Source organism: Vidua chalybeata, chromosome 2 (genome assembly GCF_026979565.1).
Source record: "Vidua chalybeata isolate OUT-0048 chromosome 2, bVidCha1 merged haplotype, whole genome shotgun sequence".
In the NCBI taxonomy this organism is placed as follows: Eukaryota; Metazoa; Chordata; class Aves; order Passeriformes; family Viduidae; genus Vidua; species Vidua chalybeata.
This window is the reverse complement of record NC_071531.1, coordinates 4,874,211-4,890,223: the sequence shown is the minus strand read 5'-3', so window position 1 is coordinate 4,890,223 and position 16,013 is coordinate 4,874,211. Positions and strand designations below refer to the sequence as shown.

The 16,013-nt window shown below is 42.7% G+C and overlaps 1 protein-coding gene across 3 annotated transcripts in view; it reads right to left on the bottom strand.

The window, feature by feature from the left end:
• Positions 1 to 1,196: 1,196 nt before the first annotated feature.
• Positions 1,197 to 16,013, bottom strand: part of ABCG1 (ATP binding cassette subfamily G member 1) — a 48,376-nt gene continuing 33,559 nt past the window's right edge. For 2 of the 3 annotated variants that reach the window (XM_053934964.1, XM_053934965.1), the window contains 13 exons: positions 15,447 to 15,564; positions 14,573 to 14,705; positions 13,121 to 13,171; positions 10,946 to 11,091; positions 10,164 to 10,287; positions 8,925 to 9,039; positions 8,001 to 8,149; positions 7,729 to 7,830; positions 6,440 to 6,608; positions 5,578 to 5,678; positions 4,984 to 5,142; positions 3,307 to 3,425; positions 1,197 to 1,956 (listed from right to left, as the gene is read on the bottom strand). In XM_053934964.1, coding sequence (XP_053790939.1) covers positions 1,728 to 1,956; positions 3,307 to 3,425; positions 4,984 to 5,142; positions 5,578 to 5,678; positions 6,440 to 6,608; positions 7,729 to 7,830; positions 8,001 to 8,149; positions 8,925 to 9,039; positions 10,164 to 10,287; positions 10,946 to 11,091; positions 13,121 to 13,171; positions 14,573 to 14,705; positions 15,447 to 15,564 — 1,715 coding nt within the window. In that variant the 3' untranslated portion in view covers positions 1,197 to 1,727. Of the gene's footprint in view, positions 1,957 to 3,306; positions 3,426 to 4,983; positions 5,143 to 5,577; positions 5,679 to 6,439; positions 6,609 to 7,728; positions 7,873 to 8,000; positions 8,150 to 8,924; positions 9,040 to 10,163; positions 10,288 to 10,945; positions 11,092 to 13,120; positions 13,172 to 14,572; positions 14,706 to 15,446; positions 15,565 to 16,013 lie in introns of all 3 variants that reach the window. The other variant, XM_053934962.1, reaches the window with a different exon arrangement.

Genomic DNA, 16,013 nt, shown 5'->3' with positions numbered 1-16,013 from the left:
ACAGCCAGAGCTTTTGCAGACAGTGTTTGGGCTGTGTAAAAGTCAGTACAGGGGCCATTCCTATTAGCCCCAGCTGTGTGAGGACTAACAGAACTGAGCCTGGCACTATTTATTTCACTAGGATAGACACAGCCACGGAGTCTTGGAAAAGTCTGTGGATTTTTGGAGGCCAGAAGGTGCACCAGGTCCCTCTTATCTACCCTGCTGCCATGAGCTGCTGGGCTCCTCAAGGGTTTGCTGGCATTGAGCTGCATCCAACCTGCAAGAGTTCAGCATCCTTAAGGGAAAAATGCATTTACAGAACGTGCAGGCTTCACTCAGGGGTCTGGAACACCCAGATAAATTCACAGTCATGGCAGAAGGCCGTGCAATTTGCACCAAAGCTCTCCAAGGTGTCCAACATGAGGATGGTGGATTAATTTTGGGTTGAAAATCCAAACCCATGAAAATCGGTGAGGAAAATCACATCAGCTTGGAACCAGAATTCCCCCTGCCAAATTTACAGAGGTGAGATACCCAAAATAACAGTTTCATTGGTGTTCAGATCAATTGATTCTCATGTTGTGCATGTAGACTTAGGGATGAGAACAAAACTGCCTGGCATAATTAGACCTGCAGTGTTACAAGGTCATTTGTGTATTTTTGGGAGAGTCCCACACAGAGTGTGTTGCAGATACAATGAACACCTCTGGATGAGGCAGTCACAGGTGTTTTAACACAGTAGCCCAAGCTTTGATCTGTGGACAGCTCTTGCACTCCTTTAACAATCACTTTAGGGACAGATCCTGCTTTCACAATTTAATTAAAAATAAGCCTTTGGAGTGCTTTGATTTTTTTCAGTTGCAGGAGGTAGATCAAACAGATAATGAACAGATCTAGTATCCCAAAATACCACAAATACTAAGGATTTAAAGACACTGCAAAAGAATATTTTTTTCAACCATTCAGTGACAGCTTGATCATGTCTAACTGCATGTGCTATCCAGTGCTGCTTCCAAATGGGACCACAGGTTTAGTGCAGATTCAGAATCTGCCTTTTTCTCCTATCATTACAGTTTTCAGATATGAGACCAGCTCGACAAGTAAAGCACCAGAATTCTAAATTCAGACAGAAACAAAAATAATTACTTGAATCACTTTAGGTTTCTTTTAAAAAAGTATCCATATTAAAAAGATATCTTTACCCTATTAATACATTTACAGACTTTTAGCCAGAAGGGGTAATTCTGTGGAAAAGAATTGCAAAATAATACATAGAAAACTGCAAAGATGAAATTTAAAAAGATGAGAGAATCCTATTTTCTTTTCATTCCTCATTTTGCATCTCACTACCTTGTCAGCTAGAGATGTCATTACACTATTCTGGCCACCAGGACTGGGACCCTGGTGGCCTTATCCCAAAATTGGTTTTCATAAGGAAAGCTCCTGCAGCCAGGTTTCTTGATACAGTTACACTGCCTCAGTATTGATATTCTAGTGGTGTAAAATTCCCTTCTAGTTCATCTTCCTAGTTAAAGCTAGAAAGTGTAATGAAAACATGACCCAACCCAACTGGACTGACTGGCTTAACACTGTATGTCCACTATCCCATTGTGGCTCTCCATGGGCTCGGTCAGGACAGCGTGTGGCTGGGCACTGGGGACCAGCCTGCCACAGTGAGACAATGTCAAGTGCCCTCTATTGCATCTCTAAAGTTCTCCTACTGCATTGGTTCAGCTGCTTTTCCTTTACCTCTCCGCTCGGATTTTGTATCTGAGGACAAAATAGGCAATGAGGCGCAGGGAGAAGAAGAAAATCCCAAGAACAATGAAGTCCAGGTAAAGTTTGGCATTTTCTACATCCAGTTCTTTCAGGATGGCCTCTGATTTTTGAAAGTGGCAGGTGTCATCTTTGTCACAGTGCAGATCTTCTCGATCCAGTCCGTAGATGGAGAGGATGACTCCTTCGAACCCATATCTGGAAAGAAGAAGGAGGGATTACAAGGAAAATCCTGATGATCTGGTTAGAAGTGCAACACAGTCCCTGGGAGAGCTCAGCTGAACTGCTGAGGGGTTCAATATTGCTCTGACACGTCTGTCTTGGGGCAAGCTCCATCCCTGTTACAATCAGGCACATTACATGCCACGGGCATTTTATGTAAGAGGGAACAAGGGCAGGAGTTTTGCCTTTAATGCTTCCAGTTAGTGCACAGTGCAATTTCTCCAGAAGAAAAATGTCAAATCAGAAAGCAGCATAATTTCAGCTCATATTCAGAAATTCCTCATTTAAAAGTGACATCATTATTTCTCCTTTTTTTTTTTTTTTTTTAAACAAGCAACAGGGATACCGTTATGGCTTGAAGTCAAAAATATGTTAAAACCAGCATCAGTCTAGAATGTCCCTTCTCCTTTCCCCTGTGCACTAACAGTTTTACTGATAAAACTGTATTGGCTTTTGCAAGGAGATAAACCATCATGGATCTCAGGCATATGAAAGCTCCCTCTGGCTTCAGGAGACCCCACACGAGCCAGGCAATGATTTATGGCCTCACCTTGAATTCTAAGTATTAATTCAGGGGGTGCAGTCTCATTATCTTTGATAAGAATCTGTGTAGGACCTCACCTGGCAACAAAGAGGATTATTTTTTGCCTGGGATTTCTCAGTAACAGTGCAGCTTGGGCAGGGTGGGGAAATGGGGAATGGGAAAATTCCCCTCTCCTAATTTCAGCTAAAAACATTTCAGTGTCTAGTCTAAACTATCCCTCCAGAGGTTTCCTGGTGGGAATTGTTCCATCCTAAGACAGCTGTGTCAGATACAGAAGGCATATAAGGTGCCTAGGGATCTTAAAGCAGCAGTTTAAATTAGAGGTGACACAAATCCTGTGCCTCTTGTGGCAGTGCTACTGCAAAACTTAAAAACAGGCCTTTATCCAACAAACCTATCTAGGATACAGCACTGAATTATACATTTTCTGTATAATTGAAATGGGGTGCTGGCATCAATTTCTCAGTTGGTGATGTCCCTATTATTTCATACATCCACTACTGCAAAATCCAGGAAGATTTTCATGCTATGCAATCCCACTGAATTCAAAGGGACTGACACAGACTTGTGGCCAGTAACCCGTTCCTATTTATTTCACAACATAAACAACTTAAAATGCAGAGAGATAATGTGGTTTACATCACATGTGTGAGTATGTTTATACTCTAAAAGAACATGCTGTGAACAGTCTCTTTGGTACCAGAAATAACCAAGCAAGCAAGCAAGCAAAGGCAAACAAACAGCATTTCCAGATGGGTGGGTGAAAGCCTCCCCAGCAGTACCTGACATAGGAAATGTAGGACATCCACTGGAGGTATGTTGGGATGGTGTCAAAGCTGACAAAAAACCCAGAGAACAGGAGGACTGGGATGGCAGTAACTGGGCCCACAAAAGTTGCCACCTGTGAAGAGAAGGAACAGAGTGTCTCTTGTCAGAAAGACAGAGAAAAAGTAAAAGTTAACTTGCTCTTCTATGGCTCCTAGGAGTAATTCTACTCCCCCAAATTATCACAGTTTGAAATACTAGAAAAGTGCTGATTTTCTTCTCCTTGTGAGATTTCCTGTGAGGGGAAGAGCAGAAGCACAGGGATCATGCAGTAAGGCCATGCTGGTCTCCACAGGTTGGCACAGAGAGAGAATCGAGGGTTCTACTGCAGAAATCGTGACAGCATCAATGCATATTGAGGTCAGAATCGTCTGTTCTGCTGTGGAATGGTCACCTCAGCACATCTCCTGCCAGGAGTTACATGGCCAGCTTCCAGTCATGCCAACAGCTGCCACTCACTTTCCAGAAATTTGGGGTTTGGGCAAGCCTTTTCCTACCTTTCCTTCTACAGTTTTTCTGGGCATGCATGGAATAACCTTCTCCTGAGCTACTGTGAAAAATTTCCAGTTTGTGGGGATGCAGAAACACATCAGTCCTGCAGTTTCCAGGACCTGCTCAGTCTGGGATGAACAGCAAGTGACAATCCACTCAAGCAGGGGCAGGCACAGCCCCTTCAGGTGGGGCAGGAACTGCAGAGCCTCACGTCCAGGGCATGTCTGTGCTCTGGGGTGAGTGGGGAGCATCAAGAACTCTGCTACAGCAAGAAACTTTCTGCCTGTCACCTCTCAACAAACATCTTGGGGACACAGCAGCGCTGACAGGGAGCAGAGTTGGGACACAGCAGAGCTCCTGTGAGACCATGAAACACCATCACTACTGTCTTAGGTTGAAAGATGTGGCTGGGGGTGTGTGTTCTATCACCATCTGTCAGAGGTGGAGCAGTTATTTTCTGTTCATTGGGCAGTTTTTTCTTTATCTCTCCCAAAGCCAATCTTCCCTCCAGGAGATCTCTTCTGTTCATGGCCAGTGAGTGTCCCTGCATGACTGAGAAAATTCCATCATCCCATGGGGAGATGCTCTGCCCAGGGGGAGGAGCCAAGCATTCCTACCTGGATACAATCTGACCTGGGGAACACCACAGCAGCCTTTGCCCACTGCATTCCCAGAGGAGCAGCTTTCTTCCCCACTGCATTCCCAGAGGAAGCCCAGGCCCATCTCCAGCAGCCCTGGAGCTTCAGAGGAAAACTCCAGCCTTGTCCAGGATCCCTGCCAGCAGAAGCACAGCTGGCACTGCAGGAGGGCTGAGCCACCATGGAATGGCACTGCTGCCACCACCCTGACCCACAGGCTGCCAGGGCCTGCTCTGACTCTGGCAGTGTTTGTTTGTTTGGTTTGTTTTTTGTGGTTTTTTTTTGGGTTTTTTTTTTGGTTTTTTGTTTTTTTTTTGTACTATTGCATTTGTATTTTTAATTTTCCTACTACAGAACTGTTATTCCTACTCCCACATCTTTGCCTGAGAGCCCCTTAATTTCAAAATTACAATAATTCAGAGGGAGGGGGTTTACATTTTCCATTTCAAGGGAGGCTCCTGCCTTCCTTAGCAGACACCTGTCTTTCCAAACCAAGACAAGTACCTGGAGGGATGTGGAGGCTGCACCTATGAGCAGGCCCAGTGACTGAGCCACCAGGGATGTCATGGTCCCCAGGGCCGCGAAGAGGACGAAGCGGAGCGCGTCGGAGGGCTGGGAAGTCATCCAGTACACGATGCTGCAGTAAGCCACAGGGAACATGATCTGCAAGGACAGGCACTGGGAGTTAGCCCCCGACAGCCAGACATTCACTGCTACTCTGAGCGAGACAAAAACGTGGGGGGGTTCCCATTAATCCACAGCTCCCAGCCTTTCCATGACATGACAGGGCTGGGATACCTGCCTTTCTACTTGGGCATTTGAAAACAGATTCCACTCCCATCCCTTCACAATTCCCCTCCTGCAAATAGGCAAAGCTGGTCATGCGTTTAATTGGAGAATGTTGGGTCAGGTCTCAGCTTTTGTGAAGTCCTGCACTCTCAGGGTGCTTCTGATTCATCCCTGAAGCTTCACCAGACACATATGGACATTTCCCCCACTATTCCAATGGATAAAATACCAGTACTGATCTTCTTGGCAAGTGGGCTGGTCATTCATGAACTGAAATGTTTCTACCTTATTGAAGAATAGAGCATGTACCTGAAAAGGAACATCAGCCATGGTTTTGGCGAGGTAATAGGCTTTCAGGCTGTACCAGTAGTTCAGATGCTCTCTGAGAAATACTCCCATCTCAAGGGGAACTGCAGAGAATACAGATTATTCACTTAGATTGGTGCAGGGTGCAATACTGCTTCACATAAAAACAACGCGAATGTTGTTGTTAAACACATAAAAACAAGACTCATCCATGTCTAATCCTGCACTGCTGCAGTCCCAGGGTGGGACTGGAACCCTCAGGTCTTTGACAGAGCAGCAAAATTTTCAGTGATTTATAATGGAATATGAAAGGTCAGCCCCTAGATCTGCTCTCTGTTGAGACTATGACCAGTCTACTCAGATGATCTGAACCTCCCTTAAAGAGGATTTTTCAATTAAATGTGGTGTCAAAACTTAAAGGACTTGGTTATTCTTCTTGGTCCAACAGGGAATCCAAAGTAACAGCACTCCCAGAGCAAGTATGAAACAGTCCATTCTGCAGGAATTTGCTTCTGACACCACATGAATAAGCTGATTTTATGCAGGAGTCATAACTTGGAAGCCCCAGAGAAATTATTCCATCCTCCCTAAGTCCAACCACGAGCTCAGGGCATGGTTGAGTTGCACTGGGATAAGGAGAAATTCCAGTCCAGGACTGTAACACTGAACTGTCCGTGCTGAAAAACACTGGAAAAACTGGGCCAAGCTGGCCAAACCTGTTTCTGCTTGCACAGTAGTGCTTCTGTGGGTGCAAGATTTATCCCCCCACCTGTCTTAGAGGTAGAATCACAAGTCAGATGCTGTCTTACACAAAAGCAGACACACTCCACCATTCCAACATCCCCTCCCCAGTGCTGTGACTCACAGGTGAGGACGGTCGGCATGAGCGCAGCAAACATGAGGAACAACATGGAGAAGAAGAGGAACCCCGAGTTGCTGAGGACTTTCTTGGCTTCATTGCCAATGCCCAAGTAGAGCAATCCAATGAGCAGCCCAATGCCAATGTGTGAGGTGATCCTCAAGTGTGTCAGGACCTGTGAAAAGCAAAGAGTGGCATTTATCAGAAAGTCTGGGCTCAAAACCAGTGACAGCGTGGCTGAAACCAGATAGATTGCAGGAAAGGAGCACTTATGTCCAGAAAACCTTATATAGAAACCATTGAGTGGTTTGGGTTGGAAGGGGCCTTAAAGAACACCAAGTTCCAACACCCTGCCATGAGAAATGTTAATTTCCTGCTGGGTAAGAAAAATTATGAGCTTCCCACGAAAATTTCTTCCTGGTAATACAGGCATGAACTGCAAATGCTGCAGCCTGAAATCTCACTGTCTGACAATATCATGGAGCCACTGGCTCTTATTCATCAGGGAAAAGAGACTTTCTGACTAAAAGATAAATTTCCCCAGAGCAGAAGAGAAGCAGAAAAGGTATTTCAGACTTATGTAGACAAAAGTAACTTCATCAGGAATAAATTAGCTTTCTCTGCCTTCTCTGCAACACAGTACTCCCACAAGAGGCTTGGAAGAACAAAAGAAATAACATTGGGAACAACTGCAAACCTTTAGAGTCAAGAGGAAAAAAATATATTAAAAACAACATTGAGCCTTCAATCTATGCATCAGCAAATCAGTTACAGTTTCTCCTGATCTTAATTCATTAACTTAATTAATCCTTGTTGACAAATGCACTTATAAAAAGCAGGAAGGCAGAACAAGTTATGGCAAAGAAGCAAATGTTTTATCTACCAGTTTTCTATTTCCAAAAATGAAGACTTTAAGTAGTAGCTTTACATCACACTGAAGTTATTATCTCTGCCATCCTGAATTTTCTGGAAAACCTAATTTTGTGGCACAGCACTACAACTTCCCACTCACTTTTCAGTAGGATTAATAACTGTATAAGGGACCTGCCAGCACAGAGGGGATTTAAACTTTGGGTTTTTAGGCCAGGTGCTTCTGCGTGCTTTGTAGAAAGCTGTCGTTCACAATGAAGATGGTAGCGCTAACAGCAAGACTGAAAGATCAGCCTCTTCCCTTTGAAATTCTGTGACAATTCATGGATGGGCAGCTGGACAGGACCCCTGAGGTGTATTGCAGTGCCTCACACCCAGCTGAACAGATCTTTTGGCCACAGAAGTTAGTATAAAGCCATTCTTACCGAGTCCCTCATGATGGTGAGGAAAGTTCTTTTGAAGAGGATGCAGAACTGGGTTAGGCAGCTGGCAGAGAAGCTGTGGCAGCCTTCTGTGGAGGAGGAGTCCTGCAGAAACACACAGAGAATAAACTCCTTCCTTTGCAGTATCTGCTTTGGTTTTCATTCACAAAAGCCCACTCACATCAGCTGAGTGTGCCCAGAGACTCCTCCGCTGACGGAGGATTTAAATTCCCACCCTCCCCCTGCAGCCCTCTGGGCTGAGATGCACAGAATACCTCTTCAGAGGGCCGGTGCCAGAGGAAGGGGTTCAGCTCATTCTCCCCAGCCACGTCTCTCTTGTAGTCTGTGTCACAAATCCTCTCCCTCACAGCCCTGACCAGGCGGCTGTTCTGGTCCCCGTACTCACCCGAGGCCACTTCCATTACTACAAAAACAGAAGGTTGAAGTTACTGCTTTGCAAAGGTTGAAGTTACTGCTTTGCAAAAGTTGAAGTTACTGCTGACCAGGTACAAGCCTTGCTGCTAAATCCCCTTGGTGCTGCAGCACTGACAAAACCTGTCACCTGCAAATTCATATCTCTACACAAACAACATTTGAAATGCCACCTGCAAATTCATGTCTCTACACAAACAACATTTAAATGCATCTTTCCATAAATCTTCAGAGTGATCTCTTCATCCTGGAAGTTAAATGAACCAGTTCAGAGGAAAGGCAGTGAATACAGAAAATAGACAAAAGTCTATTTTTGTGGCATTTCCTTTTTTTTTTTTTTTTTTAGTTAAGAAACAGCACTGAAAAAACCCTCAATGCTCTAGCCTGTACAATACCACAGTGGTACTGCTCAAGATAAAAAGAAAACAAGCACAATACTGGAGCCACTTTAAAAAGTCACTAATACTAGTTACTATGAAACCCTAAAGAATACACTTTATCTTTCATTTCCTGAACTTGGACTTCTAAGAGAGAGAAATACTCACTAAATCGTACCACTAGATGGCATTCAAATTACTTTGGGGAAAAAAAAATCTGATTACTTTTATTTTGAATTTTGGTTCGTATATGGACAAAGCACGTAAAAATATATGTACAGAAGTATAAATCACACCATGGTTTTCCTTACCCTGAAGGTGATAAAATGATAAAATACAAAATGATAAAATACAAAAAAAAATGAAATAAACTATTCAAGCTGTCCTTACCAAAATCTGCTGGGTTGTGGTAGGTTGGACAATTCAACCCCAAATCTCTCAAGTAAGGGACAAGGTTTGTCACCTTCCCACGGTAAATGCACTGACCTTGACTTAGAACATAGAGCTGGAAAAGAAGAAGAAAAGGAGGGGGGGGAAGAAAATAGAAATAGAAATAGAAATAGAAATAGAATAGAATAGGAAAAAAAGAAGAAATAAGAAAAAAATGTGAAATAGCATCAAAATATTTGAACCTGTTGCCCAATAACATCTCCTTGTCCCTGTGGGAAGAACACCTTGGGAAAAATCTGTCACCACTTGAAATTAACTTTGCATGGAATCACAACTAATGGAAAATTTAAAGCCTGGAGTTGGAATTCTGCACACATTGCCTGCAGGACTTCAAACACATTAACACAGAAACACACTAATTCCAGCCTTTGGCACATGCTGAAAATAGACAAGGAGCTGGAGAGCCAAGCCATCTAATTTCCACACATTATGGATATTTTGGGCAGGGAGACAAGGCTGGTGGGATGGAAGGAGAGCTGGGAGAGCACAGCAACAGCAAACAGCTCAATCACTCACTTTTAGCCACAATTTTGACTTTAAATAAACCTCCCTGCCAGACTGGCAATCTGCAAGAGTTTGTTCACCTGTGGTGGTGGAGGTTTTCTCTCAGCTCTCACAGAACTAATCTAAATCCTCTAACAAGACTAAAATATATTTTTTAATCTAATCTAAACACACATGGTCCACATGCCATTGTTAGCTGGGAGAGAAGTTCTCCAACTGACTTAATTTCAATTAATTTTAAATACTAAATTCGATTATTATTATTTCATGTGAATTAACTCTTCTCAATCTACACCTGTGTATCTAGGATACACAGATATATTGCAGACGTTGACATTGCAGCTCTCCTGCTTTTATATTGCTCTAATTTACTTCAGTGACAGCCCTGTGACCAGGAGCAGTGCTGGGTGAAGGCATGATAATCACCAGCGTAATAAACATGATTTCACAAACCAAACAGCAAGATTCTTCACAAACATTACACATAAATAAAGGAAAGAGGCAAAGAAGAAGGAAAAAACCCCATAATAAATAAGTATATTTTGCTGTTATTTATTTTCTTTATATGATTTGTAGCCATCAACTAGAATTATTCATGTTTTTTGATTAAAGAGTGTAGCCTTGAAAGCACAACCACCCTGAACTACACATGAAGAGAAAGTATGAGAGCAATACCTGGTCAAAGAGCTCAAACAGCTTTGCACTGGGCTGGTGAATCGTGCAGATGATGGATCTGCCACCCTGGGCCAAAGCCTTCATCAGAGAGACCACCTGAAAACATGATGCACTATCCAAGCCGCTGGAAAAAAACCAAACAAGTTCGTTTGTCAGCCAAACAGGCACCACTCAAAACCAGCACATGCATTTGCTACGTGGTATCCCATTATTATTATTTTACAAATTTTCTCTGTAGCAGTTTCATTTTATCATATGCCAACCTTATGCTTGTACTTCTCCATCAGGCTTTTAATTAAGTTGGAAGCATGCCTGGAAATGAAAAAGAGTATTCTCAAAGCTGCCTTAAGGGACTTCTGCATTTCAGGGCTGCAGATTTAAATGCTCCCAACTTTAATGAATAGATACATATTCATAGCTTTGCCAGCCTCCTCCCAGACTGATCACATTCATTACCAAAAGTCACATTTTAAAATGTTTATATTCAAGCAGTCTTTGCTTGAAAAAGAAAATCCATGCCACAATATTTTCCTCTCTCTTTTCCTTCCTCCTGCAGTTTGTGAATGCTTTAAATATTACTTACAGCCCCACAGTCCAGCAGTTGCAGCAGTGACCAAAGGCACCAAGAGCCCAAATCAAATTATTTCTTGGCCCTATTCAGTGCTTGCAGGCAACACAAGACGAGCCTTTCCCAAGGATTTAGAGGTGAATAGCTTTTCTGTAGCTCTGTTCTGCTATGCAAAACCACATTTGTCTGTGTTTGATTTTTGGCCTGGAAGTACCTGGTCGGTTCATCGAAGAACATGACAGGAGGGTTGTTCACCAGCTCCAAAGCAATGGCAAGGCGCTTCCTCTGGCCTCCAGAGAGACTCCCAGTCCTCGTGTTGGCACACGTCAGCAAACCAAGGGCTGTCAGGATTTCCTTCACCTGGAGGGAGCAGAACATTCCACAGGGTTAGAACACGAAAAGCCTCCAGCCCCTCCACTGATTTTCACGGAGGTTGCAAACCATCTCACGACTTTATCACCCACACACTCAAAGCCTTTTTCCATCTAATGTAGCATTTTTTAGACTCAGTGTTAACAGTCTACCATTTACTGTTTTGACCCAAATTCCGCTTGCTTGTCCTGCATGACCTCACTCAGTAAAGAGGTGAAAAAGGAGTGGAAATCAGTTCTCCTATAGCTGTGTATTTATGGGTATGGCACCGACATCAAAAGAACTTTGCAGCATGTGAGGGGTTCTTACACAGTGAAACCAAGAAGCTTCTTTCAATAGAACTCTGGGGCTGTCTCTACGAGGGAGTCTATAACAAAAACCAGTGGTTTCTGTAGAGCAGTGACCTGCTTTATGTCCTCTGTTCTCCACAGTCTCCTCTTTCATGTGCAGCCATTGATTTCAAGTGTTTTCATTCCACTCAGAGTCAATGCAGTTGTCACAGGTACTCTCGGATGTTTGGGATTTCCTCAAGGCACAGCCTCAGGAAGGGCACAGCTCGTCCCAGTGTTTTTGGAGCAAAAGGAGAACAATCCCAGGCACTATGATTTTTTCTGTTTCAGTGACTGTAGATCTGGTCTGGTAGCCCTATATAAGGGAAATAGCTCTTTGGCCTCAATAAAAGCACGGACACAAAGATGAGTGAATCCATGAGCTACATTGCTCATGCAATTAACAAACTCCACCACTTGAAAGGTAGAAAGCAGCCCAGACATTTCACTGAAGTTTAGGAAACAGAGCCCACCATTTTTCAAAGTGTCAGCTGCTTGGATGGAGAGAGTTTTTCAGAAAGAGTGCCTGACCTGGTGAAAATTGGTGAGACCAACCAGGACCTGACCCTTTGCTTGTCCTGATTTTGATTTCCAGGAGTTCCCTCTCCCAGTAAGAGGGAGTAAAAAAATAACAAAACCCACTAAGACTTGTTTCTCATAGAAGTCATCCCAACAACCTCATTCCCTTTATCTCTGGGAAGGGTAAACAGGACTCAGGCAGCACAAGCAAGGACAACTAGAAACATAAACTGTGGTTCACTGGAGGATTTTAACTTGTCCCTGCTTTAAACAAGAGTCTGCATTCCTGCTAGCACAAGTGTATAAATTCATAGCATTTATCTGTGATAAACACTTACACTCCAATTTACAACAATAAAATGAATTATCTTCTCCTGCACAGGCCAGTAACATGAAATAGAAAATTCTTCTAACATGTGTTGAATAAACACAGCACAGATTTTAACTCAAAGAGCTGCTTGTAATTACAGTGGCAGTGTGAACAAGTGAATTAACTTGCTTGGCCTAACTTCACTAAAGTGTAAATGAACTAAGGCTTCCAAAGTACAGTTAAGTTAACAACTGTTTCTATATAAATTTATTTTCCAATAGAAAATCAACCTGATTGTTTTCTACACAACAAGCTGATTCCTGTAAGTTTCCCTTTCTGATTTTCAAGGATTCTTTTGACTCTGAAGAAATGCCCATTACTCCAATTTGTAAATAAACACAGACAAAGGACAGTCAAAAAAACAGTTGATCTATCTAGGAAGTTGCCACAGTTTTCATATTTCAGGAAAAGTTGTGCTTTTCCCCATGGATGGGTTAGAGGAGCACAGTTCCTAGTGCAGGTCCAGCTGGGTGATTTATCCCACCCCACATGAGATGCCTGAGCCCTCAGACATGCACATAGGAGAATCCAAGGTGCTCAGGTGCATTAACAGGGATCCTGCAGAACCCATTAATTTGTTTCTGTAAACCTTTTACAATTTTCCAGTCTTGTACTGAAAGTAGCTTTCATGGAGACTGCGGTGAACATTCCCTCCTGATGACACATGTCAGCCTAGAGGATATGAATTATTCTGTCATTGCAAGACCAGTGCAGCTCAGTATTAGATAAAAAATGTCTGCTTTACAGAGCTCACTTCTTGGCATCCCCCAAATTCTAGTTTGATGGGCAGTGTACATACCATTTCTCTCCTCCCTTCATCTTTCTCTTGAAGTTTCAGATGAGCAGACACCTGGAATGCAAAACAGTGGAATTTGATTTTGAGCTGGTCTGAAGCACAACCACCACTCAGAGCAGACACCTCAGGCACAGCACTCCAAGGTACCACTTGAACAACTCCTTTCAACCCAGTCACAAAACCTGAACTTGAACTACAATGTTCCAGTCACGAGCGTCACATTTTTCTGTGCAGTAAATAACTGAGTCTAATTTGACTTAGGCAAAGCACCTGACAGAAAGTGTATTAAAATAAAGGCCATTCTGCAAGTCAAAGAGCTTTACAGGAGGATGGGAGAGTGACATATTTTGCACATCCAAAAACTTCCCAGGTAATGCTAGAAACACAGTTTATTTGTGGTTCATTCACACTGTTAACTGAACTCTGCCATTCTCCAGCATGCAAACAAGTGAGCACAGAAATAAATAATCTTATGAAAGATGTCATCTGCTGTCCTGAAAGGCAGCTCCACGAAACATCATGATTAACCTTTATTAAAAGCAATTAAACTGTTAGGTAATTATTTTTTGTCAGAGCCTTGATTGATTAATTTTAGACTGCAGCTATAATCTGGGCCAAATTCTGCAAAAGTGGTCCCATGGGATTCTGATGAAAACACTCAAGTAAACAAAAGAGAAGAAAACCTTCTCCACAGAAAAGAGCCTTTGCAGAAAATTAGCCACATAAAAACTGGAGTGATTTCTTCTGGCCTGAAAATTTGTGAATTGAGCTGGCACAGTGTGAGCAACCTAAACCTTATTTTGATAACAATTTCTGAGAAAAACTGGCCCATTTCTCAAGCTGAGCTACAGACACTTCCAGACTAACTGGTCAAGTTGGCAATTCATAAACTTGCTGATGCGATGCAAAACAATGAGATGAATTAATGTTGCCTGTGAATCCTGGACTTACTCTGTTCCTGTTTTTTTCCCATGAAGAAATGAAAGAGATTTTATAAAATGCCTTTATTTTTAAAAAGGCACAAAAGAGTAGAAGTGGCAGAGAGATCACACTGAAGTATAAATACCAATTTTCAATCAGAACATGAAAGATGGGGAGAAAGAGAGCGAGATGAGGTTACACATCCACCACCCAAGCAAACAGATGGTCCCTACAAAGGCTCATTTGTGAAGAATTTCAGGTTCTATTCTCTAGGAGATCTAAGGAGGAGACACTTAGATCTCCTTCCAAATCACAATGCTGGGCACAAACTGGAAATTATAAATCCAAAGAATCCCTAGAAGGATGAGCCTGAAATGGAAATCAAGGCAACATCAAATTCCAAGAACTTTCACTGAGCGGGATCAGACAGGGATAACATCTTGTGGCACTGCCAGGGGTAGGACCAAGGCCACAACAGAAACCATTTTCCATTTTCTTCTGCTCAGATAAATTAGAGCAAGGAACAAAGCTCACCATCATAGCTTCCTGGACAGTGAGGTGAGGAAGGAGCATGTCGTCCTGCATGATGTAGCAGGAGACCTTGCGGAAGGAGCGCAGGTCGCGGGGCTGCCCGTTGATGAGGATTTCTCCTTTCATTCCCGTCTCTCTGAAACCAAACAGCAACAACCAGAGGTGAATCTCACCATCACTTGTGCTGCCAAATGACTCAGCACGTGGAAGTCTTAGGTAGTTATTGTCACTATGAAATAAATTTGGTAGACCGGATAGAAATGAAATTATTTCCTGATTATGCTTTCTATCATATAAAGCTTCATGCCATGATGCTGAAAATTTTACTCAAATTGTGTGCTGTCGTATATAAATCTGAAAAAAATATCAAGAAATTAAAGTTGGGGTTTTTTTAGGTTTCTCTATCCTGTTCCTCATGCCCCAAATGACAAGACAGAGACACCTTTTACAACCATACAAGAGGGGATTTAGAAAAAATGAAACACAATCACTGCATTTTGGTGAGGAAGACATCAACATTATGAAGTGGTGACTAAAAAGAGTAGATTTTTCAAGTGTTTATGTGATTTAAAAAGCATCACAAACATAAGACACTGAGTCAGATTTGTTGCACAGCCAAAAAAACAGATTTTCTTTATATGTGTGTTTTTTGGATTTTAAATTGATTCCTATTTTTGGATCAGACCTGTTAAGAGATAAATCCCAAGTGACCAAAACAGGACACAGAGCAAAAGAGATAAGCAAAAAGAATCTAATTCAAAATCTTTGAAGTGCCTGTTTTTGACAAACTCTAGGACAAAATTTCTTCTTCTGTTGTCTCCAAGGAGCCTCAGCCTCGGTGACTTTTTCTTATCTTGGGATTTTCATTGGTACTGACCTGTATCCTGCCAGAATATTCATAAGCGTTGACTTCCCAGCTCCTGAAGGTCCCATAATTGCAACAAGTTCTCCACTGCTGAACTTCCCTGAAATTCCTTTCAAAAGGGTCTTATAACCTGGAAGAAGGAAGAAAAGTTCACTGAACCCTTAATCACATCTGGGGAGCAATAAAAGTTCGTTTCCACTGAATATTGATGACAAATGGGCATTAACAGCCACCTACTGAGAGACTGATGCCAACATCAGCAAAATAACTATGAAAAGCCAAATTGTGGGTGGGAGCAGCAGCTTCCTGCCATGACACAAATGGGATTACAGGGTCTCACATTCTTGCCTCAGTGCAGGATGATTTTTAAACGGAGCTATGAAGCCTTGCTGCCATTCTCTAAGTGTCCTCTCAGAGAATTTTACCAGGAAGCTGTTAAAATATCCAGTACTCCACAGCTAACAGTCTTGGAGCAGGCTGCCCTCCAGTCACTGCAGTTTCAGTGCCAAAATTCTGCCCTCTCACCAAAACAGCAGTTTCTTAGAGAGAGCAACAGCTGAGGTCTCAAAGACCTTTGCC